General features: G+C 41.0%; 1 protein-coding gene across 11 annotated transcripts in view; it reads left to right on the plus strand.

Moving 5' to 3' along the window:
• Window positions 1–2,175: 2,175 nt before the first annotated feature.
• The window catches only part of SAMD12 (sterile alpha motif domain containing 12), a 395,771-nt gene continuing 371,553 nt past the window's right edge, over window positions 2,176–26,393 (plus strand). For all 11 annotated transcript variants that reach the window (XM_036876336.2, XM_036876340.2, XM_057497806.1 and 8 more), the window contains exon 1: window positions 2,176–2,315. In XM_036876336.2, coding sequence (XP_036732231.1) covers window positions 2,303–2,315 — 13 coding nt within the window. In that variant the 5' untranslated portion in view covers window positions 2,176–2,302. The remainder of the gene's footprint in view (window positions 2,316–26,393) is intronic.

A 26,393-nucleotide genomic window follows, 5' to 3' on the forward strand; every position in this document is an offset into this window, starting at 1 on the left:
TATGAATCCTTAATCCTCCACAATCTTGCCAAGAGTTGGTATAGTGGAAACTGTTTTGTTTTTTTTTAGGCTTACCAGGTGATTCTAGTATTTGGCCATTATTGAAAACCCCTGCTTAATGGCTGCTTTTCCTTGGTTGAATCACATGAAATTTATAGGAAAAAACAGTTAAATATTGGCTATTTCATATGGTTAAACTAATATTTCCTTCATATCTTATTTATATTTATACTAAAAAATGAAACTCAAGCTAGAATGCACATCAGTCAGGACAGATCTTGAAGACTTTGGGCTGAAATAAAGTTTTTAAATTAAAAATGGATTTCAATGACTTTTATATTTTAGTACAACCCAGATCCTTAAAAGCTGAAAACAGACCAATGGTTTTCACCCTTGATGCAGATTAGAATCATCTGTGGATTTTCCAAACTCAAATGTTTAAAAACTTACCTAAACCCTTAGAAATCCAGATTCTGTCAGACTTAGGTGGGGCTTAGGAATGTGTGTCTGTAAAAGGCTGATGCACAGAAAAGGTTAAGAACCATTGATAATGTTTGTCCCACAGCTTTCCTTTTCATGTGTTCAATCTAAGGAAAGGGTAACTGTTTTAGTGGTGTCATATACTTGAGAGGGGAGTAAAACACCTGTATTTGAATTCATTCTAGTTTTTCTAATGCTTGACTGCATGTTAGGTTTGAAAAATTGTTTTATCCATGGCAACTGTATCTCACTGAACAAGTCTCTCTACTGTACCAAGGGTAGAAGACTTGGGTTTGATAAACACAGCTCTATGGACTCAGAGTTAAAGCATCATCAAGGGCATTTCACAGTTACACACAGGTATTTTTAAAACCACCCAGACACAGTCATATTACCCAACAGGAGGACTAAGCACATAGTTAGTGACCAGAAAAGCAGGTGCACACATGCACACTCAGAAACAAAATTGTTTTGTTTAAAAAAATATTATGACCAAGACAGACACAGAAAATCTAAGTAGTCACCTTAATAGGAAGAATGGGATCTTTGTAATTCCTTAAATTTATTTTCTGGAATAGTTTTAAAAAAATTATACATGGTGGGGGGAGGTAGACAAGCTAGGGGCTGGGTGAAAGGAGGTGGTACCCTATGCACTTCTGAGCTCAAGGTCTGCAAGAGTGCAGTCCTGGGTTAGATTTGTTTGTAAGGCCATTCCCTATCGCTACAAGCCATAACTACATCTGTATTTCACATGCAGAGGGGAAAAGAGTTTGGGAACTTCATTTTCATCAATATTTACCAGCTCTGGAACTCTGTTGCCCTCCAGGTGATTCTCTTTTTCCAGTCTGCTTATAGAACCCCAGCACCTGGAGTTAGGACCCAGGTTCAGAAGTTGTAAGAAGACAATTCTTCAGCGCCGTTCACCATGAGGCTCTATCACAGACCCCCAGTGTGCTCCCAGACCCAGCAAACGGAAGCCTCCTACTTTGGAGCTGGTCAGGCTTCCACCCTCTGACACCCTCAGATGGAATCTTGTAGGTTTGGCTCCAAAGATCAACCCTTTGGGGATGATGCCTCTTCGGGGTTTTTAAGCCATCCCTCACCCCTATGCCAAGTAGTTAGCAACATAACCCACGTGGAGTAACAGAAGACAGCTGTATCACCTGGCCGGATTCCCTAAACCCCACATATCCCAGGGCTCCAAGGAACAAGTTTTAGCTGCACCCTGAGCGGCAACTCCCTGGGCAGGCAGAGAACCACAGCCGGCTGGTGGCTCTGCTCTCCTCACGGAACGGGTGGCCAAGGAGGCCAGAGAACAAGCCCAGAAGGTCATAACACAAACCCTGGCACCTCCTGCCCTACACGCGGACCCTGCCAGGTGCTTACCCGCTTCTATTTGACAGGGAGGATCTCAATCGCGGGTCTCTAAGTGTCGAACGAACCCCCGCGCACGGCATCCTGGGAAATGTAGTCCCAGCCCCTCCCGGGTTCGGCGCTTCTCCTCCCGAGACCCTCCTAAGAGGGGGTCGCCCTGCCCCGGCCAGCTAAGGCTGGAGTTGCGGGCCAAGTGAGGCGGCGCGGCAGCGCCCCACCGAGAACTTGGATGCTGCCCCGTCCGGAGCGAAGTGAGGGAACTACACTTCCCAGGTCGCCCTGCGCCAAGCCGGGAGCGGACAGCCTCGCTCTGCGTGACCGCGGCAGGTTGGTCCTGGAGCAGATGAGCGCAGAATATTTAGGCGAAAGCGCGAGGCGGGGGGAGCGCGGGGTCGGAGGAGTACCTCGGCCAAGAAAATTATGCATGCGTTAGGGAAGCTCTGAGAGAATGGCTGTGGAAGGTAAGGGACGCTTGGGCGTTTTAAGCTCCCTCTTCACCCGCGCACCCCAATACACACATCCTGACGAATCTCGGGGAACGTGGGGAGGAGAGGAAAAGGGATGGTGGTGGAGAGCGGGCCCTTTCCTCCTACACCACTTGGCACTCACCTGAGCCACGTAAGGCCAGTAGGCGCTTTATTCGGACGCTTTGGAAAGACTCATAGGTGTGCAGGACTTTAGGGTTGAAGACGAAGAGAACCCCTAATGTGAGACGATGTGCTGAGAATGGGGGAGAGCCGGATAGACCCACATGAGGTCGCGGTTCTGCGGTGCCCCTTTTGCTGTCCCCTCCTGCCAGGGCCGGCTGGATGGCTACCAGGTTAGGGATGCTGGCTTTGCCCCCACACGTGGGAGAGGACCCTGGCCCGGTGCGTCATTGGGAAGCTTGGACTGCGATTGGGTCGGGGCCCCTCGTCCTGTCTACCCGGCAGTGGGGGCAGCAGATATACCCAGAGGGTGGAGATGTCCTACACCTGTCTCTGTTTATACAACCCTCCAGGTGTTAGCAAAGTTTGCAGACGCATAACAGAATCAGCCAGGGATAAAAAGGACAACCAGCATCTTCAGTTTGGGTCAAGACCAAAGAAGGTTTTTCTTTAAAGACTACCTTCCTTTTTCCAAATGTAATTTTGGCCTTTGGCTTTGCAGTTTGGGCTGGACTCTTCTGCCTCCTCTGAACTTCCTGGTTGAAAGCAGGGACGGGAGGTTTGTGAGAGATCCCGGGTTTTCATTTCAGATTCTCTAGGAATACAGGCTTTCTTGTTGAGGGCAGTTTCTGGAGAAAAAAAATGTGGACCAAATGTGTTTGTGATGTCACATTAGAGGTCAAACTCCGCCTGAATGATAAAATTAAATAATCATGGAACTAAAGAGGAGCCGACATTCATCTACTGGGTGAGGTTCCTGAGCGGGGTTCAGGTAAGAGGGGTAGGAAAGAGGGCACGCCCGCCAGCTGCATCAGGCTCCCTGCCAAGGGGAAATGAGCCCATTCCTTGTAGACTACAGGCAGAAAGGAACCTCAAGGGCTGGCTTGCTTCCCGCCCCCGCCCCCGCCCCCACCCCCACCCCCACCCCCACCCCAGGAAAGAGCAATTGAACTAATCTGACTCCAGCACTTTATAATGACTTAACTATTTGATGTAGCAATAACCCAGCTCCTACGCTCAGAGAGCTCATTAACTCAGGACACTGTTGCTTTTGGGCTCTCTCAGGTTTAGACATCTCAAGCTGTTCACTTCTAGTGATCTATCTATATTTAATACATTTATTTATATATACCTTGGTTTTTAAATTATAAATAAATATATATATGTATAAAGAACACATACATGGCTTTGAAAAAAACGAATAGCCAAAGATGTTTCTAAGTCTTCCTTTCTCTGCATGTATAATAATAGGGTGAGAATCTGGTTTTTTTGCGTTGTTATAGTTGATGGTAAATGAAACAAGACTTCAGTGGGAAAAAGAAAAATCATCCTGAGCTTAAGGCCAAGGGTAAGTTGACCTACCGGTACCCTGTCTCCCTCACCAATCTAGATGACATTATTATCTTTTCACTATGCTTCTGTGTTCCCAAATGAAGGACACTCCCACTGGTTGCCAATCCACAGTGTATTTGAAAACAATTTCCTGCTCACTGTAAGACATATAGAATTAGTCATATTTCTTGCGTGATAGGTCATTATACCAGAAAAGCAAAACTTTTGAAAACAAGGGCTTTGGAAGGAAGGTTGCATGAACTGTAGAGAGCATATTTTATTTTCTAGTGACTTACTTGGTTAAAGTATTTATCTGGTAAACAGGGGGGCCTGAGTTTGAATCACAGTGAAGTATCATCTTGAAGAGTGAAGGGAGTAGTTTAAACTTTGACTGCAAATGGGATTCCTATCACTTGTTTCTGTAAAGGCATTTTTTTCAGCTTGGACTGAGCCCTTCCTGGATACCCTCACTTAGTCTTTCAAGGCTCAGGAAATCCACTTCCTTTGAGAACCTGTCTCAGGGCTCTACCCTAGTCTGTGTGAGGTGTTTCAGCCCTGGGTCCTGGCACCTGTACTTACATCTATCCTAACACCAAGCTTAAACTATCTCTTACTAGACTATAAAACTCTAACCCCTTGGGTGTTGGGACCAGGCTCTCCTTGACTTGTTATTCTGCAGCAGTAGCACAGTACCTGACTCATAATAGGTCCTCAATAAAAGCTCATGGAATTCATTGGAAATAAATCATGGAGCTTTTGTTACTGACTCCATAAGAGTGCATAGGGCTTTCTTATCCCAAATGCCACAAAACAAGCAACTTTTGAGAGATTTGAAGGTAGGGAAGAATTTTAAAGGAAGTGCCCTCCCTTCAGTCTTTTGTCCTGATGCTCAAAGAATCTTCAAGAGCAGTGTTTCTCATCTGAGGGGCAACTGTCCTTCTAGGGTATGTGTGTGATATGTAGGGGCTATTGTTATTTTGTGCCCATGGCCAGGGATGCTAAATGTCCTGCAGTGTACAGCCATATGATACAAAGTTCCCAGCCCAAAACCCAGTAACGAAGACCAGTGCCCCACATTCAGTGAGAAACACTGATTCAGAGAATAATGACCTTTGCCAGAGGAAATGGAATAGGAAATATGGTACATGTTTCTTAACATCTGAACTTTACACATCTGGAAAAAAGTGGGTACCTTTATTGTTTACTTCCTAAGAAAGTTGTGAGGATTAAATAAAAGGGTTCATAGAAGGATACCTGGAATATAGATCCTTAGTAAATGTTTTCTGTGTCCCCTTCTACCTCCTGTGTTCATTAAGATATGTGTGTACACCACTTGGCATGTGTATTGTATTTTGAATTTTCACTTGTTCATGTGAATCTAATTAGTAGCAAATTAGGAGGTTTTTTACAATGTGTAACCTGTTAAGCTTGAACCTGTAGAAGTGTTAAGAGCAAGTAGGGAGCTCATTCATTTTGCTGAACCTGTAGCCTTGAGTTTAAGGTGAAAAAGAGTGCTCTTTGTTTATTTTATGGATAGCCTGGGTTATGTTTTCTTCTCTGAATTTAATTGCAGCATCCTGTTTCTTTTCCCTAGCCTGGAATATTGCCCATGCCTTGCATTTATGGGCAACTGGGCAGTTCAGAGTGTGCTTTGCAGCCATACACCTTATGGTCTGCATTCAGATTGGGATTGTATTGGCATCCCCCACTCTTTTTAAAATATTGTATTGTACTAAATTACTCCAAATAGCAGGAGAACTAGGGCTGCTAGAGAGGAGGTAGCATGCAGAAACCAGAGGAATCCGTTCTCTATGAATAGACTCTGTAGGCAGCCGTGTCCATGCAGCTGATGTCTTCTAACAAATGGGTTGCAGTATTATCCAGAGGGGGAGGAAAGTGGATTCATTGGGGACAATGTAGTATTATTCATCTTTGTAGTCCAACATTGGTGCCTGGCACTTGGGGAACTGCAGTAATTGTTTTGTGAATGAAGTATAAGTGCCCCAAAGCAAGAGAAGAGTTTTCCTACTCCTTGTCCCCAGTTCCTCCCTTTGCTTCATCCTCAGAGCTGTATAAGAAAAGTGGGTGGAAGAACCTTGTACATGGTGTTTGTATTCCAGATCTGATAGGACAGACCCTCTTACATGGCAGAAAAATCTTTTCCAATATTCAGCAACCTCTCCTCAGACCTCCCCCAGGATTTGAAATGGAAGGCTATGCACACTCTAAATGACATCTGTGTTAGGGAATCTGAACTTTCCATCCTAAGTGAACAAATCAGTTTATCAAGTGGCCTCTGATAAGGCATTCAGTGCTCAGTTTCTGTACTTTTTCTTCTGTAAAAGTATCATGCTGTCACCAAAATATTGGAAGGATAAATAACAGTGGCTGGGAAAAAGGGCAAATGGGATAGTCAAAGCACTCATAGCAAAAAGAAGCAGTCATAAATGATAGCTTTGTAGCCTGCGTAAATTCAGAACTGAGTCACAGTCACGATGCGAGATAAAAACGTCATCTTTATTTCAAGTCTACATGGGCTATTTTTTTCTGGCTTTGGGTTGGATGATACAGTGGACTTGCTAATATTGCACCCCAGCAGTGGATGTACTGAGAAGTTCCTGCCTCCGCAACACTGACAGCCTGGCGAGCAGGGAGAAGATGGACTCCTGCAGAAGGCGGGTGGGACCCAAAGGGAAGGAGGGAGGTCTGAGCCACCTATGCTTTGCTCCCTTTCACAGACTGACTTGCATGTCAATAGTTGTCTCCTCTCCTGAGATGAGCCGGTGAGGGAGTGGAGAGAGACCAGAAGTGTCATTCTCAAGGATTTCCCTTCATGTGACACATGAAGCAACGAGGAAGATGGCTCTTGGTGTTAGCCCACCTGCACTTGTCATTTGCATGCACCTCTTCTACTTGGTGGTGCTTTCTGAGGGCAGGCACTGGTGCCTTATACCTGACCCAGGGTAGATGCTGCATGAAGCTTGTTGACTGAATGAATGGGTGGGATTCTGGGTGCTTTGGATTTCCACAGTAGCCCCCTTACACCCCTAAGGAGAACTCCCAACTGTGTTCATCTACAAAGTGGATGTTGTAACCGCAGTGGGACTGTGGGCAGATTTCCCTGACAGGCACTTATCTGTGTAGCATTGTGGTGTTATGGTTCAATTAGTTGTTCTCTGATTCTCTTCCCTTGTACTTTTCACCAGGGTCTTCTGAAAAAATTACTTCCTAATTTTAATTTTGTTCTTTAGCCCATGAGATCTGGCTTTCCTGCACCAGCAGCTTCTATTAATCACTCTTTAGGACATGAGACTAGTGACCAGAAGCCCATAATTCAATTCCTGTCTAGTGACTGTGTATGAATGAGAAGTAGGGCTTTGAGCCCTGGTTCTGTACTTGCCGTGGCAGTAATTCTTGCCACCCTGTCTCTTCCTCAGGACCTCTCAGCCAGTTCAGACAGGGCTTCTGTCTAATAAAGTAGCTGTATTCTGTAATGCTGAGTCATAGTAGATACTGTGGAGACATGTTGCAGGAGGGGCAGCCAGGGGAAGCTGGTGCTTGAACTCTGGGGAGTCAATGTCAGATGTGCATTTAATTAGGAGAAAGGGGGAATATTGCAAACTCTCCTTCAGTGGTATTTAGGCAGGTTTTGCATTTTCTGTTGATGAGCAGTAGAGTACTCCCTCTGGGCAAGGAACTCTACTAGATTTGGAGGCAGTCTAATGAAGTTAGCCTGCTCTGCACCCCACAAACCCCTGGCCTCCACCTTAGTGAAGGAGACAGAAGCAAATTAGGTGGAGTAATACAGGTGCTAAATAAAAGTCCAAGCAACTTAGTGTGGGAGGTCTGAGAACAAATAGAGAATTTAGTTTTTAGCTGGATGGGGAGAGCCTAACCAAGGGAGAATTTGAGTGAGATTTTGAATAGGGTGTTGATGGGTGGGGAACAAGGGAAAGGGCATAAAACATTGTGTATGTAGAATCTGTTCTACCTAATGGATTTTTTTCCTCCAAGCCCTGGCATTGCAGTTGTTTAGCCCTGTATGGGCAGGAGCATGAATGAGGATGCTCCTAAGTCATGTCTGGTACATTCCCTTTCCTATGGGCTCTATTACCTGTTTGACCAAACCTTCAACACTCCCCACAGCCCAGCTGGGTCTTGCATATAGTGCTGTTGAAACCATAGGAGCAAGCAAGGAAAGCTACTCTCCTATAAATCAAGTGGATTCCTCCCCGATTTTCTGAAATGGAATGTAGCAGCACTCCGAGCTCCGAGCTGGCTCATGAGAGCAAGCTTGGCTATATTTAGCCTATTTTTCTGAAGTGTGGGTGCAAGAAGCTGCTGTACAGCTCGCCTCCCCAGATGAAGAGCACGGAGGGGCGGCAGCTGTCGGGTGACAGGGGCAGCCACTTCACTTCCTTCAGTTGCTTTTTCCAAGGGCACTGGGGCTGGGAGGAGCCAGCTGGCAAGTTTTGTTCCCTTGCCTCTCAGCTGCCCTTGCTGATGTAGAAGGTGTTTGGTGGTCCATCCGGCAAAATCCAAGTCTTCAGTGATTTGATAGATGTTTGTAGACTTGTGTCTTGCCTGAGGATTTCAGCCCAGGGCAAGTTCAATGAATTCAGTGAGACTGAGAAATGACAACGGAATGTTCTTGGGGTAAAAGTGTTTTTACCTGGCTTTATTCTTATGATGGTAGGTTGAGCACTAGAATCACATCTGTACCCAGCAGTCTGCAGGTCTGTAATCTGTCTCCATCTCTGCCTTTGCCTAGAGCACTGGGCAGAGCTCTTTATATAGTGACTCAGTCAATAATTGCTTATTGCCTAGGGTGAGGAAGCATTAGCCTAGCAGTAGGCAATTACATCATCAAGTAGTTTAGGGTCAGGTGAGGGTCCTGGGCATAAGAAGTTCCATTTTCCCTACAACTGGCCATGGGCTGTGAACCTCAGAGCTTCAGCTGGCCTGGGAAGCTGAGTTGCAGATGGGCTCAGGCCTGCTCATGTCTCACCATGGGGGCCGTCCCACTCACAGTACCGGTTTAAATGTACAGGCTCTCCAGCCAGACTGGATGTGAAGCCAAGCTCTGCCAAAGGCCTGTCACATGGGCTTGGACAGTTCACTAAACAGTGCTGAGACTTCTGTGTGCATCTATCAAATGGGGATATTAATAATAATGACCTCATAGGCATGTTGAGAGATTTAAGTTAGTAGCAATGAAGCTCTTAGGACCCATTCTGTCAGTTGCACAATAAACATTTAGTAAATATTTAGTAAATGTTAGTCAAGGTGGTGATGATATTCTCTGTCTCTCCTAGTCTTCTTGCCACACTTAAAAAAGCATCAAGATATTTTTATGATTCTGTGGTCATACAGTGTTTGATATAATAGTAGGTGCTCAATGAAGGAATGTATGGTTCAAGCTGGGATAAAACCAAAAAATATAACTGATAAAATATAAAACTTCCCTACTTTTAAATGTATTACTTAATTTATTCATTACCTGATCCCCTGCTGTTAGGAGGCAACAAAGGGAAGTAAAAGTTATGAGTATGTTTACTAAGATCAACACTTAATTTTTCCCTACCAAAAAGTTATTTGCCACTTAACACCTACAATTTTGTGGGCTGGACTCTTTCTGATGGTCTAATAATAACCCAGTCATACAATATGAAAACTGTTGCAAAAATAAATTTCAGGTCTTGCAAAAGTGGAAAAATTTCATGGACTTTATGAAAGTGACCATGGAAAATTGATGGACTCATACAGCCATGACTCAATTAAGATCTGGCAGAGTTAGGCCAGATGACCATTAAATATAACCGAAAAAATCTTTCATTTAGTGTAATGCATTTGACCTAAGATGCTGACTTGATAGACAGCAAAGAAAACTATTAGGATCATCTAAAGATTAAGCGAAGTCTTTGAAAAGTGCCCTAAAGTATTTTGGAGAAAAACGATCTCCTTTATAAATGGGCTAGGAAAAGTCAATATGAAAAAATGTTTTGTCCTGCTGACATAAATCTTGCTGCAGAAGTTACAACCAATTTTTAAAAAAAGGATTCTTTTTATTTTTGGTCTAATAATTAACAAATATTTACAATTAGAATCTAAACTTGGTTAAGAGAAAATAAACTTCAGTTTCTTTTTAAGATAAAGTGTCAAACTGTTTCATTGCTTTGAAACTTGAGTCTATTTCAGGTGTTCTCTCTGTTCAGTATTAATGTTGTAAAAAAACTTCAGGTTAAGTATAATTTACATACTGTAAAACTCACCTTTTGTAGTTCTTTGAATTTTGACAAACATATACAATGTACTCAGTCTTATTACTACCACTCTGAAGTCAATTATTACACCTTAAAATGTTTCCTTGTGCCCCTTTAGTTATCCTTCACTGCACCCACTGTCCCTGAGAACTACTGTTCTGACTTGTGTTTATACTGTTGCCTTTTTCAGAATGTCATGTAAATGATTTCATATACTATGTTGCCATTTGAGTCTGGCTTCTTTCACTTAGTGTATTGCATTTGATATTCATCCGTGTTTTTGCATGTATCAATATTCAGTCCTTTTAATTTCAGAGTACTCAATTGAATGGATGTACCATTTATCCATTCACCAATTAAAGGGCATTTGTGTTTCCAGTTCTTGGTATTTATGAATAAGCCATTATAAACCATAAGTCTTTTATTTATTTACTTATTATTTTTATTAAGATATTATTGATATACACATATACACTCTCATGAAGGTTTCACATGGAAAAACAATGTGGTTACTACAATCACCCATGTTATTGTGTCCCCCACATACCCTATTGCAGTCACTGCCCAACAGTATACTAACATGCCACAGAGTCACTATTTGCCTCTCTGTGCTACACTGTCTTCCCCATGATCCCCCCGACACCATATGTGCCAACCATAATACTCCTTAATTCCCTTCTCCCTCGCTCCCCATCTGCCCTCCCCCAGCCCTCCTCCTTGGCAACCGCTAGTCCCTTCTTAGAGTCTGTGAGTCTGTTGCTGTTTTGTTCCTTCAGTTTTGCTTAGTTGTTATACTCCACAAATGAGGGAAATCATTTGGTACTTGTCTTTCTCAGCCTAGCTTATTTCACTGAGCATAATATCCTCCAACTACATCCATGTTGTTGCAAATGGTAGGATTTCTTTCTTTCTTATGGCTGAATATTATTCCATTGTGTACATGTACCACCTCTTCTTTATCCATTCATCTACTGATGGACACTTAGGTTGCTTTCATATCTTGGCTATTGTACATAGTGCTGCAATAAACATAGGTGTGCATATGTCTTTTTGAATCTGAGAAATTACATTCTTTGGGTAAATTCCTAGGAGTGGATTTCCCGGGTCAAATGTATCTCTATTTTTAGTTTTTTGAGGAACCTCCATGTTGCTTTCCACAATGGTTGAACTAGCTTGCATTCCCACCAGCAGTGTAGGAGAATTCTCTTTTTCTCCACATCGTTGCCAGCATTTGCTGTTCTTACTTTTTTCAATACTGGCCATGCTAACTGGTGTGAGGAGATATTTGCATTTCCCTGATAATAAGTGATATGGAGCATCTTTTCGTGTGCCTGTTTGCTGTCTGAGTTTCTTCTTTGGAGAATTGTCTGTTCATGTCCTCCCCTCCCCTTTTTTAATGGGGTTATTTGCTTGTTGGGTGTTGAGGCATGTGAGTTCTTTATGTATTTTGGATGTTAACCACTTGTCGGTATGTCATTTACAAATATATTCTCCCATACTGTAGGATGCCTTTGTGTTCTGTTGATTGTGTCCTTTGCTGTACAGATGCTTTTTAGTTTGATGTAGTCCCATGTGTTCATTTTTGCTTTTGTTTCCCTTGCTCAAGGAGATGCATTCAGAAAAAAGTTGCTCATGTTTATATTCAGGAGACTTTTGCCTATGTTGTCTTCTAAGAGTTTTATGGTTTCATGACTTACATTCAGGTCTTTGATCCATTTTGAGTTTAATTTTGTGTATGGAGTTAGGCAGTAATCCAGTTTCATTCTCTTGCATGTAGCTGTCCAGTTTTGCCAACACCAGCTGTTGAAGAGGCTGTCATTTCCCCATTGTACATCCATGGCTCCTTTATAGTATATTAATTGACCATATATGCTTGGGTTAATATCGTGACTGTCTATTCTGTTCCATTGGTCTATGGGTCTGTTCTTGTGCCAGTACCAAATTGTCTTGATTACTGTTGTTTTGTGGTAGAGCTTGAAGTTGGGAAGCGAGATTCCCCCTGCTTTATTCTTCCTTCTCCGGATTATTTGGGGTCTTTTGTGGTTCCATATGAATTTCAGAACTATTCTCTCTAGTTCGTTGAAGGATGCAGTTGGTATTTTAATAGGGATTGCATTGAATCTGTAGATTGCTTTAGGCAGGATGGCCATTTTAACAATATTAAATCTTCCTATCCATGAGCATGGGATGTGTTTCCATTTATTGGTACCTTCTTTAATTTCTCTCATGAGTGTCTTGTAGTTTTCAGAGTATAGGTCTTTCACTTCCTTGGTTAGGTTTATTCCTAGGTATTTCATTCTTTTTGATGCAATTGTGAATGGAATTATTTTCCTGATTTCTCTTTATGCTAGTTCATCATTAGTGTTTATTGAAGTGCAACAGATTTCTGTGTATTAGTTTTGTATCCTGCAACTGCTGAATTCAGATATTAGATCTAGTAGTTTTGGAGTGGATTCTTCAGGATTTTTTATGTACAATATCACATCATCTGCAAACAGGGACAGTTTAACTTCTTCTTTACCAATCTGATGTGGGTTTTTTTCTTTGTATTGTCTGATTGCCATGGCAAGGACCTCCAGAACTATGTTGAATAACAGTGGGGAAAGTGGGCATCCTTGTCTTGTTCCCTATCTTAAAGGAAAAGCTTTCAGCTTCTCGCTGTTACATATGATGTTGGCTGTGGGTTTGTCATATATGGCCTTTATTATGTTGAGGTACTTACCCTCTATACCCATTTTGTTGAGAGTTTTCATGAATGGATGTTGAATTTTGTTGAATGCTTTTTCAGCATCTGTGGAGATGATTGTGTAGTTTTTGTCCTTCTTTTTGTTGATGTGGTGGATGATGTTGATGGATTTTCTACTACTGTACCATCTTTGCATCCCTGGAATAAAGCCTACTTGATGATGATGGATGATCTTGATGTGTTTTTGAATTTGCTTTTCTAATATTTTGTTGAGTATTTTTGCATCTATGTTCATCAGGGATATTGGTCTGTAATTTTCTTTTTTGTGGTGTCTTTGCCATGTTTTGGTATTAGGGTGAAGCTGGCCTCATATAATGAATTTGGAAGTATTGCCTCCTCTTCTACTCTTTGGAAAACTTTAAGGAGAATGGGTATTAAGTCTTCACTAAATGTTTGATAAAATTCAGTGGTGAAGCCTTCTGGTCCAGGAGTTTGTTCTTACATAGTTTTTTGATACCAATTCAATTTCTTTGCTAGTAACTGGTCTGTTCAGATTTTCTGTTTCTTCCTGGGTCAACCTTGGAAGGTTGTATTTTTCTATAAAGTTGTCCATTTCTTCTAGGTTATCCGGTTTGTTAGCATATAATTTTTCATAGTGTTCTCTAATAATTCTTTGTATTTCTTTGGTGTCTGTAGTGATTTTTCCTTTCTCATTTCTGATTCTGTTTATGTGTGTAGACTCTCTCTTTTTCTTGATAAGTCTGGCTATGGATTCATCTATTTTGTTTATTTTCTTGAAGTACCAGCTCCTGCTTTCATTGATTCTTTCTATTTTATTCTTCTCAATTTATTTCTGCTCTAAGCTTTATTATCTCCCTACTTCTACTGCCTTTGGGCCTCATTTGTTCTTCTTTTTCTAGTTTCGTTAATTGTAAATTTAAACTGTTCATATGGGATTGTTCTTCTTTCCTGAATTAGGACTGTATTGCAATATCCTCTCTTAGCACGGCTTTTGCTGCACCCCACAGAATTTGCAGTATTGAATTGTTGTTATTTGTCTCCATATATTGCTTTATCTGTTTTTATTTGGTTATTGATCCATTGATTATTTAGGAGCATGTTGTTAAGCCTTCATGTGTTTGTGGGCTTTTTCATTTTCTTTGCATAATTTATTTCTAGTTTCATACATTTGTTGTCTGAGAAGCTGGTTGCTACAATTTCAATCTTTTTTAATTTACTGAGGCTCTTTTTGTGGCCTAGTATACAATCTATTCTGGAAAATGTTCCATGTGTGCTTGAGAAGAATGTGTGTCTTGCTGCTTTTGGGTGGAGAGTTCTGTAGATGTCTGTTAGGCCCATCTGTTCTAATGTGTTGTTCAATGTCTCTGTGTCCTTACCTATTTTCTTTCTGGTTGATCTGTCCTTTGGAGTGAATGTAGTGTTGAGGTCTCTTAGAATGAGTGCATTGCATTCTATTTCCCCTTTTAATTCTGTTAGTGTTTGTTATACATATGTAGGTGCTCTTGTGTTGGGTGCATGGATGTTTATAATGATTATATCCTCTTGTTGGATTGACCCCTTTATCATTATGTAATGTCCTTCTTTGTGTCTTGTGTATTTCTTTGTTTTACAGTCTATTTTGTCTGATACAAGTACTGTAACACCTGCAACACCTGCTTTTTTCTCCCTATTAGTTGCATGAAATATCTTTTTCCATCTCTTCACTTTTAGTCTATGTATGTCTTTTGGTTTGAAGTAAGTCTCTTGTAGGCAGCATATAGTTGGGTCTTGTTTTTTTATCCATTCAGTGACTCTGTGTCTTTTGTTTGGTGCATTCAGACCATTTACATTTAGGATGATTACTGATAGGTATGTACTTATTGCCATTGCAAGCTTTAGCTTTGCGGTTACCAAAGGTTCAAGGGTAACTTCCTTACTATCTAAGAGTCTAACTTAATTCACTTATTATGCTATTACAAATACAATCTAAAGGTTCTTTTTTTTTCCTCCTTATATTCCTCCTCCATTCTTCATATATTAGGTATCATAGTCTGTACTCTTTTTCCCTTTTTATTACCTCTGGTGACAGCTATTTAACCTTAGGAATACTTCCATCTATAGCACTTCCTCCAAAATACACTGTAGAGTTGATTTATGGGAGGTAAATTCTCTCAGCTTTTGCTTATCTGGAAATTGTTTAATCTCTCCTTCAAATTTAAATGATGATCTTGCCAGACAGAGTATTCTTGGTTCAAGGCCCTTCTGCCTCATTGCATTAAATACGTCATGCCACTCTCTTCTGGCCTCTAAGGTTTCTGCTGACAAGTCTGATGTTAGCCTGCTGGGCTTTCCTTTGTATGTGATCTTATTTCTCTCTCTGGCTGCTTTTAATAGTTTGTCCTTATCATTGATCTTTGCCATTTTAATATATGTCTTTTTGTCCTCCTTGGGTCTCTTTGTGTTGGGAGATCTGTGCACCTCTATGGCCTGAGACACTATCTCCTTCCCCAGATTGGGGAAGTTTTCAGCAATTACTTCCTCAAAGACACTTTCTGTCCCTTTTTCTCTCTCTTCTTCTGGTACCACTATAATACAAATATTGTTCTGTTTGGATTGGTCACATAATTCTCTCAGTATTCTTTCATTGCTAGAGATGCTTTTTTCTCTCTGTGCTTCAGCTTTTTTGTATTTCTGTTCTCTAATTTCTATTTCATTTATCATCTCCTCGACCATATCTATTCTACTTTTAATACCCTCCATTGTTTTCCTCAATGATTGGATCTCCATCCTAAATTTGTTCCCGAGTTCTTGAATATTTTTCTGTACCTCCAGGAGTATGTTTACGATTTTTATTTTGAAATCTCTTTCAGAAAGATTTATTAGTTCAGTCTCACTCCATCCTTTTTCTGGTGTTGAGAATTTGCTTTGAACCAGGTTCCTTTGACGTTTCATATTTGTATGTGGTGCCCTCTAGTTCCCAGAAACTCTACTCTTGAGTTGCTCAGCCCCTGGAGCAATGTTGGGCATTGCAGGGGAGTGGTGCTGGTGCCTGGGGGAGGGAAGAGCTGTTTCCTGCTTCCCAGCTGTTATGCCTGTCTCCACTGCCAGAAGCAGTGTGCTAAACACTCAGGTGTAAGCCTCTATGTTTTGTGTTTGTAACTGCTGTATGTGGGGCTTCTCTCTGGCTGACCTGATGCCAGGGCTGGGTTTGCCAGTTTGCAAGCCAGGTGCAGACTGGTTGGGAGGATGGTGCAGCAGGCTGTGTATCATGGTTGGGGGCCTTGGAGCTGCGTAGCCAACCAAGGGAATGGAGTGCCTGAAGATGGTGAATGTTCCCAACCTGCTGGGCAGAGTTTACCAGGACAATTTTATCTACCTGTCCTGTCTCCTGAGCAGTAAGCTCTGTGTAATCCTTGCCCCTTTAGCAGCCCTTTTGCTTTTAGGAAGACTCTCAGATTGCCCACCCAGGTCATCTGGATATGAATCTCTGTTTTCCATAAGCTGCTGGAATCTCAGTCTCTCCAGGTATTCCACCTGTCTTAACTTTCCAACCCCACTTATCACCTGACCACCATGCAATGTAAGTTCGTGCTCCCAGAGCAGATCTCCAAGGCTAGGTGTTCAACAGTCCCAGGCCTCCACTCCCTCCCTGCTCTGTTTCTCTTCCTCCATCAGGTGCGCTGGGATGGGAGAAGGGCTTGGGTCCTGCTGGTCATGGCTTTGGTACGTTACCCTGTTCCGTGAGGTCTGTTCTTTCCTCCAGGTTTATGCAGTCTGCTGCAGCCTTCTTTCCTGTTGATCTTTCAGTATTAGTTGTATTAATTATGTTTTCATATTATATGTGATTTTAGGAGGAGGTCTCTCTCTCACTTCTCACACCACCATCTTTAATCCTCTTTAAACCACAGGTCTTAGGACCCCAATTTGTTTCTCTTGAATCAATAGCTAGCTAGGAGTAGGATTTTTGAGTCATATAGCAAGTGTCTTAATTGTATCAGAAACTGTCAAATGGTTTTCTAGAGTTCCATGCCTTACATATATTTTCCTCAATTTGGAGTGTTTTCCCTCTGTATTAATCATCTGATGATAACCAGGACATCAGAATGAGAGAATTACTGGGGACAGTACAGGCAGTTGGATGGGATTAGAAGTTAACAGCTTTCCAGAGGTGGGTTCTTTGAACTGCATTATGTAAGAGTGTGCAGTATAGCTATGGCAAACATATTCCCATGGTTTGCAGGTTAGTCCAGACTTCAATCATAGATATAGCCTAGAGTGCCTCTGGTTTTGCATCCAAAAGAAAGACATCATATGTCTTGTTAGCACAGAAATTTGTTATCAAGTTTTGGGAATTTATGTTTGTTGTTGTGGAAAAGTCAGATAAGGAAAGCAGCTCAGATGAAGGAGGGCTTACTTGTGGAGAAAACTGGACAAGAGCATGAAGACAGAAAAGGGAAGACCATGTTTGATATGCTGTAGAAGGTGAGTTTAACTAGAACAAGGGAAAAAGTTACCTGTCCCTGAAATATTTGGTCTTGCCTTTGAAGGGGAGTTATAGACTCCATTAGCATTAGTTGACTATTTCTAGTGTGATTTAAATGTTGAATATAGCAGGGGCCAGGCTTATTTTGCAGCCATGTGTGATTCTGATTAAGAATTGGGTCTTCATCAGCTGTCCCTTTATGTGGCGGGAGCATTTTACTCAGCCACAAACTGGGTATAAGGCCTGACAGCAGAATTGCTTCCAGATGCAAAAGACAGTCTTGGAGGTATAACCTGGATGCTAATGCACTAGGATTTCCAGGATTTTCCACCAGTTTGTGGGGCCATGGAATGGCATATTTGAATCTGCAATTGCTATAGAACTCCTGGATGCATGGTTGCCTGAACTCTTACTCTATTTGAGGTAGTAAAATGTCAGTTCAGGGTTTGCTTATTCTTGGAGGTGATTCCTGTGTATCACATGAGGTAAAAATACGATGTTACTAACCAGCTTCATTAAATATACTTTGCACTTGATTTTGTCTGGAGTTTCTTATTGCCCCCTTGTTGACCAGCGGTTTTCAGGTGTAGGAGAGAGAGAGCAGCCAAGAAAGGGAGGTGGGGAGTGCAACTCCTGGTCTTGCCTGAGTCAACAGCTTCTCCCCTTCCATCTGAGAGTGGCACCAGATGTATGCTCATGCCTTGTGATGCCTGAGTTCTTGCTTTCTCTTCTGTTTTCTGAGAAAATTAAGCTTTTTTACATTTGTGGTTGTATAATACATATTTCTGCGTGGATAAACTGGTTATTGACATTTGGTGTTAGTCATCTAGGATGTTTATGAGGGTATACCGTTTACTTCCTGTAGCTTAGAAGTGGAATATTTCTCATTTTACATTCACAAATATTTATTAAGCATCTATTACATGTCAAACTCTAGTTGGGTTTGATTTATAGCCCCATAGTATGATAGGTAAGCTTAGGAAAAGCAGGTGAGCTGGAGACTGAGCTCCCTTTAGGTCATGTTTCCTTAATGATGAGATTCTCCTGGGGTTCTTGGTAACATCTGCATTCCTAAGCCCATCCCTTGGGTGGTTTTCTTTCTTTTCTTTTCCTTTTCAAAATTGGAAGTGGAGCTTCAACTCTAACATGGACCCTGAGTCATTGGGGAAACACTGATATAGGGGCAGGGTTCATAATCTGAGATCATAAGAGGGGATCCTTGACCCTTTTACAGCTGTATGCATAGTTTGTATATGGACATTGTTTCTTTTTCACAGGGAAAGGGCCTGGGGCTTTCCTTTGTGTTCTCACAGTGGCTAAGGATGAGTAATAGGAGCTCTGTGAGAAAATGCATTTGATTTTTTTTTACTTTCTGATACATCTTCAGTGTGTACATCCATGTCTAGCACATACAAGGGAGTCAACTATTTGTTGAGTAAACAAGAGAACTAACATTATTTTGTGCCTACTCCAAGCCGGGCTATTGATGTCTACTCCCTGAACGTTAGTTTTCATAATGCAGTTGGAGATGTGGTTTTTCCATCCAATAGCTGAGGAAATTTAGGTCCAGAGAAGAGAAATAACTTCCCCAAGGCCACACAGCCAGTTTGTGGTAGAACTGGGCTTTATTGCCAAACCTGCCATATTTCAGGGTCCTCACCTTTTCACTGTATTGTGTTGCTTTTTGGTTTTATCCTAGTTTAATAGTTTGCTGCTTGTTTACTAGATATTTTTTTGAAATTTTTTTTGATATTTTTCTTAAATTACTAACATTGTACTAAAATAAAACATTACTTATTTGGGCTCTATAATAGGGAAAATTCAGGATTTGGATCAAATCTTTGATAAGGTGTTTATCTTGATATTACCTCTGGACACCTTTGCATCTTTAATGGAGCCCCAGATCTTTGAGTTTTTGTTGAGGATGTTGTTTTCCCATGCTGCCTTCTAAGTTCACTTGCATATGCCCACGCCGACTAGTGTAAATGTCTGTTTTATTTGGGCAATAAGCATTCTCTGTGTACCTGGGATAGGCTTAAAACTGTGAATGGCACTGGGCAACATAAAAGAATGTGAGGCTGTAACATCCCTATGGGGCTTATCAGAGATTCAAGATTCGTGTTGTAAATGTTGTACATGTATCCTAGTAATAAAGAAAGATGTGGGCAAAGAGTGTGGGCAGGGCAGACTGTCACAGTAGCCCTGCTGTCTGTCTTTCAATCAGGGGAGCTACCATGCCTGCAAAATGGCCCTCCCGCTGACCTGGACTCCCGTGAGAAGGCATCATAGTATTTTGGTTTTTTTTAAGAGTGAATTAACTGTTATGGAAAGTTTGGTCATAGCCTGGAGAAATAGAAAAACAAGGAAGCTGAAGTAATGTAATAATAAGATCATAAGAGAAAAGAACAGAGAAGAACATACGTGAGAAATATTTCCTAGGGAAAGAAAAAAAGATTTGGGATTGTTTAGTTACAGGGTGTGGTAGACATAATTGCTCCTAACTCCTCAGGGGCTCTCCACTGTCAATAAAATACAGTCCAGACTCTGTAGCCAGGTTCAAACTCAGGGCCCCTCCCAGAATGCTATGGCTTTCCTGCTCTAGGCTGATTTTCACCGCTTTCCCTTCGGAATCTTCTGATACTCAGTGGAGCCCAGCAATCAGCTGTTTGCTGGCTCTCATTGTACCTTGAATCCCTCTTGTCTTTGTTTATGCTGTCCTTCCCACCTGAAATGCCTTTCTCCCACATGTTCTCATCTTGAACTTCTCACACCCTTCTATGCTTATGTCTAAGGCAAGAGAATGGGTGGATGAGAGAGGGTCATCCCCTTGTGAAAGAAGAGCGTGACTGCCAGGCACCTGCAGTGTTTAAGGGATGGGATGAGGACAAGGAGACTCAAGGGACAGGAAGAAGCCGGCAGTCCTAGGGGAGCCATCTCGGGATGGAATGTTCTGTCATTACCTGATGCACAAAGCCAGCCAGTCAGGTGCATGCTGGAAAGTGCCCATGGATTTGGCAAGTGGTAAAAGACATTCTAATGAAGCAAATCCATATTACTATAATTCAGGGATTAAATGGGTGGTGAGGAAGCTATTCTTGGTGCAAATGTATATAAATGGAAAGAAGAAAAAAATTGTCATAATAAGATCAAGGTCAACTGAGTTGTAAACAGGGTGAGAAGTTGGAGGAAGAACTTGTGTTCCTTACCTAGATGGAAAACAAGTTCAAAGGAAGGTTTTGTGTTTTTTTTAAGCTAGGAAGTATTTGAAATTGTTTATAGACTGAATTGACACAGTAGAGAAGCAGATTTTGCAGATACAAAGGTGGAAGGGAGAAATGGTAGAGTGAGGACCATCAGGAGTTCAGAAGCATTATCTCTTGGAGAAGGCATGTTCTTTCTGGAAGGGGAATGGGTGGTGCATGGTGCAGATAAAGCTCTATTGTAACTGTAAAATAATTATACAACTATTAAATATTAATACCTGTACTATGTGATAGGCACTGTTCTAACTGCCTTTCATGTATTAACTCATTAACCTTCACGTAAACTCTATGAAGTAGGTACCAGTCTCATCCTTACTTATAAATAGCAAAAGGGTCACAGAGAGGTTAACTTGCCCAGGGTCACTCAGCTACTTTGTGGTGGAGCTGAAATTTGGTGAAAACAAAGATGTCCAAACAATTTCCTAATTAGGAAATTTGGGGGAACACTGGATTCAATTCAGATGTTATCATCTTCAGAATTTTCTTTAAAGATGAGATTAAAGGCCTGTAAGAACATGTGGGCCATTGGCATTATCTTGTGAATTAGTTTATTTTGTAATAACTAACTGTAGGTAGGACAGATATAGAATAAGAGGACTTCTAATTCACAACTGTTCAGGGAGGGTATAATCTTCAGAACATGAGTCATTTTCTGGAAAGGTTAGGCCTTGGTGGGGGCCGCCCTGTGGAGCAGGACTGGGCAGCAGGCAGCACGAGGGCACTCTGACACTACAACCTTGGTTTGAGGTTTCAGGAAAACATCAGCAAGTAGGGGTAATATCAGAAAGGAAAGATGAAAAAGATGCTGAAAGTAAACTTGGCCAAAATTACAATTTTGCTAAGGTGAGAACATGGTCCCCATTTCCTTCTCCTATCTCCTGTCCCCTTCCTGCTTTTAAAGACTTTAAGGTTTAGGTTTCCAGGGTGCTGAGGCCATTGTGCCTGATTCTAATGGTAAAGCAGAGTAATCTTCCCTGGCTGATGCTCAGTCTATTGCTTGCTAAGTGCCTCTATATGACCCAGTGAAGCTCCTGCCTGCCTCTGACCTGCTTTGCCTGGCCAGGGTTTCTTAATTAAAACTCAATGGCTGCTAGTTTTGGCACCTGCATGTTTGCGGGGACTCACCCCAGGGCCATCATCATTGAAATCATACCACCCTGGCTTTACACAGCCCTCTGTGCTTTCCAGAGTAGTTTCTCATTTGAGCCACAGCTGATCCCTTGGCAGCTGGAACAGGCCCTCTTGTTCCCCTTTCATAAATGACATGAAGGCTCCCTTGCCCAAGGTCACATCACTCATTAGTGGCAGAGCTTAGATTTAGAACTTGGTGTCTTGAGTCTTTTTATAAATGGCTTCTTTTGCTGCTGCCATGATTGGAAGGGTTGGCACAGTGCCCTTTCTAAAGGCATTTGAGAGGGGATATTCTAAGAGGGATCAAGAATTTTTCTTAGATTATGGATGAAGGCATCTAGAGTGGGGCCTGAGATGATGTAGTTCTCTGGAGGTACCTGATCCTTGGCTTCATCATTTTTTTTCCTCCCAGTATTTTGTTGATTCTCCATAACTATATTGTCTAAATAACTATATTAATGTAATCCTTAACATTTTTATGTGTATGTAAATCTTTAATATTTACCATAGAGGTAAAAAATCATACAAACACAAATAGGAGACTAAGAATAACAATAGCTAGCATTTAATAGGCACTCACTGGTACTAGCAGCCAGGGTTGTTCTCCAGCCAGTGTGCCTGGGTTCCGCTGTCCTGGCTGTTGATAGCTGATGACTGGATGGATCGGGGTCCAGGCCATACTGGTGATTGTTTATATCAATATCCTATCTTTCACAATAATCTCATGAGATGTTATCAATAGTATCTCCATTTCCTACATGAAAAAATGAAGGCCCAGAAAGATTAAATAATTTCCCTAAGGTCATCAGCTGGTAAATGATGGAGCAGGAATTCAAGGAAAGTTCATATTTCCTTCTGGAATTTATAAGTGTAACTCGCTGTACTTGGAGTAACATAAGTCATTCTAACAAATCTTAATAGTGTTTCAGTCATTGATAAAATACTAATACACTTTATTTCTCCCATTTTTTTCTTTTTGTGGTAAATGTAAGGACAATGAGTAATCTCTTTCTGCTTAGATATAGCACTTAATGAGGCCAATGATGAGAGCTCTTGAGAGGGCAACAGATAACTGTCCAAGTTTCAGAAGGTATCTTCATATTCTTTTGCTTCTATCACCATGACTTAATGATGGTCACTGTTAAAGTCAGAACTACATAAAACCCTTACCTTTTGTAAGGGAAGGTGTGTCTGTTAGATGGAGTGAGAGGTCTGTGCAAGATCAGGGCACGATCCAAGTTATGTAGAACTCGCAATTGTAATACATTTAAGTTATGCTCATCTACCTTTATTATGGCTCATTATTTACATGAACTACCTTATTTGATTAGTGTTATGGTGTCTTATTCTGATTTTCAAGATATTCTCACAATGTTTACTACCTATCTTTTGGACTTTCATTTTGGTCTGTTGTCTACCTTGTCATTCCCTAATGTGTCATTGATTTTTTTTTTCCTTACTGTATTGTGAAGGCTGTTTAGCCATTTTTATTAATGTTTAAAAACCTTTGATTAAACACTTAGAAACACTGCAATTTCTATATTCAGTCACTGTCTATGACCTATTACTGTTAATATTTCTAAATTAGGATTTCATTTATCATGTGATATATACAATAAACAGACAAATATTCTCTACCATTGTTTGCTGTATATTAGGTATTGTGGCTTATAAATATTCTAATGCCTATTACACTGATTTATTCCCATTTTGCATATGAGGAAACAGGCTTTAGGTAGGTAACTTGTCTGAGGCTACTTAGTAAAACAAATTGGGAGCGAAACATCTGTATGTATGTATAGTGACATCATCATTATATAATGGCTAAATTTGAGTACTTAACTATATACTAGGAAGTATGATAGGACTTACTAAACTTAAAATTTATATTTTATTTTTGTCATATGTGAACATAATTTAAAAATTAGTCATTGCCTTCTTTAAAAATTACTTTATATTCTCTTTTGTTATTTAATGTTCTATAAACTTATCACTAATTCAAACTAAAATTTTCCATTTATTTAATGTCTTCCCAGTACATTCATGTACTAAGTATCCATATATTTTTTCTCACTGAAGAAGTTTTCTCCAAAGAATTCTGACTTGTATCAAATATGTCTCTAGACGTGATTCAGAGCTGTTATGTTTAGATTACCTTTCATCTCAGTCCTTAGGTGCCTTTTTTGATGTCTTTGTGTTAAATTCCCCTTTCCAGTCGTCCTTGTCTTCCTCTTACTTTTTCACCTCGATTTTGGTGGAGTAAAGCCTCCAGTTATCTTCTGAGGAAAGACATAGGGGAAGCATATTTCTGAGAACTTGTATTTCTGAAAAAGTATTTATTCTACCCTTGTACTTAATAACTTCTAACTTATAAAAATTTAAACAAGTTATCCTCCCTTAAAGTTTTGTAGCCTCTACTGTCTCCTAGTTTCCAGTCTTCTTTTTGAAAAATATGAAGCCATTCTGATTCTTGGTAATTTGTAAAAAAAAGAAACTAACATTTTTGTTCTTGAAATCATTTAATCTTCATCCCTAATATTGAGGAATTTCATGAGACTATGCCTTGTGAGTCTATTTTTATCTGTTGTATCATGTATTAATGGTCTTTTGAAATAGGAAATTCATGATTTTCATTTCTGGGAATATTTTTGAATTATTTATTTTACTTTCTTGTCTCTAATTTATTCTGCTCTTTATTTCTCTAGCTGCTGTGTTTGAGATGGCAAATTCCCTGGGTTAGCTCTTAGTTTTGAAGCCTGTGTTTCCTAGTTTTCATCTCTGTTCTTTTTTCTATTTTCTAGAACATTAATTTCACCTTTCAAGGCTCTGTCATTTAATTTTTCAAGAAATCTATTTTGATTTTCTGAAATATAGCATCCTAATCTTATTTTGTAGACATAATATCTTTCCATATTTCACTGAGGATATTAATGCTAACATTTTTATTTTTCAATTGAAGTTTGCTGTTCATATTTCTTCCAAGTTACTTTTTAATCTCTGTATTTTTGTTCTGTTCTCCTCTCATGTTAGATATTTTCTTCAAATGTTTGTAGATATTAGGCTCTCTGCTCACATTTGAGTGGTCCACTTAAAAATATATATATATTTGAAAGTTTTCTATATATGAATAGGGGTTGTCAATCACAGTTTTCACTATAGAATTGGCTGGATATTTTTAGGACCAAGGATAGGGTCTTCTTATGTCAGAATGTTTAGGTCTTGGAAACAGAAGGGAGCCAGGGCAAGAAGTTGTCAGGTTCTAAGCATGAAAATGATTTAATGCACCATTGCTGACTCTGGGATATTAAAGCCTATATGCAAGAATCAGAGAGAGACCTCTAGGAAATAAGGGTGGCTTCCAGGTAATGCCAACAAGGAAACAGACACCTCAGTCCTATAAACACAAGGAACTGGATTCTGCCAAAAATATGAATGAGCTTAGAAGCAGATACTTCTCTAGAAGTTCCAGGTGTTAAATGAGTGGCTTCAGGCATTTTAGAGACTTTGCTTAGGCGAAACTAAAGTGGATTTATATGATTTTAGCTGCAATTGGAAAGAAATTTTGGGATTTTTCAATAAAGAGCAACCAAAGACTCCTGATTTGAACATAAATGAGGAATGTATCCTTTTTTAATAAACAGGATAAACTTCTAATAAAAAAAATAATGGAGATCAGCTTAAAGATGGTGGCATTTGAGGTGAGACAGAAACCTCCTCCCAAAAGCACATATAATATGAAAATATAGCAAATACAACTAATCCTGAAAGAGCAACAGGAAAGAAGGCTGCAGCAGACTGCCTACATCTGGAGAACAGACCTCATGGAAAAGCGTAAAGTACCAAAGCCATGATCTTGTGGGACCTAAGCCCTTCCCCAGCCCCAGCTCACTGGCAGGAGGAAGAGAAATGGGGAGGGGGTGGAGGCCTAGGACTGCTGAACACCCAGCCCTGGAGATCTGCTCTGGGAGAATGAATGTACATTACATGGTGCTCTGGAGATTAGTGGGGTTGGAAAGCTAAGACAGGCAGAATACTTGGAGAGACTGAGATTCCAGCCACTTGTGGAGAACAGGTACCCACAACTGGCTGCTCTGGGACAAAAGAAAGGCAGGAAGTCTGAGAGACTTCCTTATAGTGAGAGGGCTGCTAAAGGGGCAAGGATTGCACAGAGCTTGCTGCTCAGGAGAAAGGACAGGTGGACAAAACTGTCCTGGCGTACTCAGCCCAGCAGGTTGGAAACTTTCAGGAGCTTCAGGTGCTCCACCTGGCTGACAATGCAGCTATGATGCCCTCCACTGCAATATGCAGCCAGCCACTTATTCTTCCTTGCAAAAACTGGCTCACAAACTGGCTGCCCCTGACATCATGCCAGGCCAGCCAGAGGGCTGCCCTGCCTATGACAGCAACAAGTGCATAGCATAGAGGCTCTTCCCTGCACACTTGGCCCACTGGCCCTGGCAGTGGAGGCAGGCACTGCAGCTAGGAAGCAGAAAAGAGCTCTTTCCTCCTGGCAGGCACCAGTGCCACTTGCCTGCAACCCCTGCCATCACTCCAGGGGCTGAGCACCTCCAGAGAGTAGAGTTTTGGGGCACTGAAGGGCATTACCTGCAAATATGAAATGTCAAAGGAACCTGGTTTAAACCCAAATCCCACAAACACCAAGTGAAACTGAACTCACCAATCTTCCTGAAAGAGATTTCAAAATAAAAATCATAAACGTGCTCATGAAGTTAT

The sequence above is a fragment of the Manis pentadactyla genome, chromosome 3, assembly GCF_030020395.1.
Source record: "Manis pentadactyla isolate mManPen7 chromosome 3, mManPen7.hap1, whole genome shotgun sequence".
NCBI classification, from domain to species: domain Eukaryota; kingdom Metazoa; phylum Chordata; class Mammalia; order Pholidota; family Manidae; genus Manis; species Manis pentadactyla.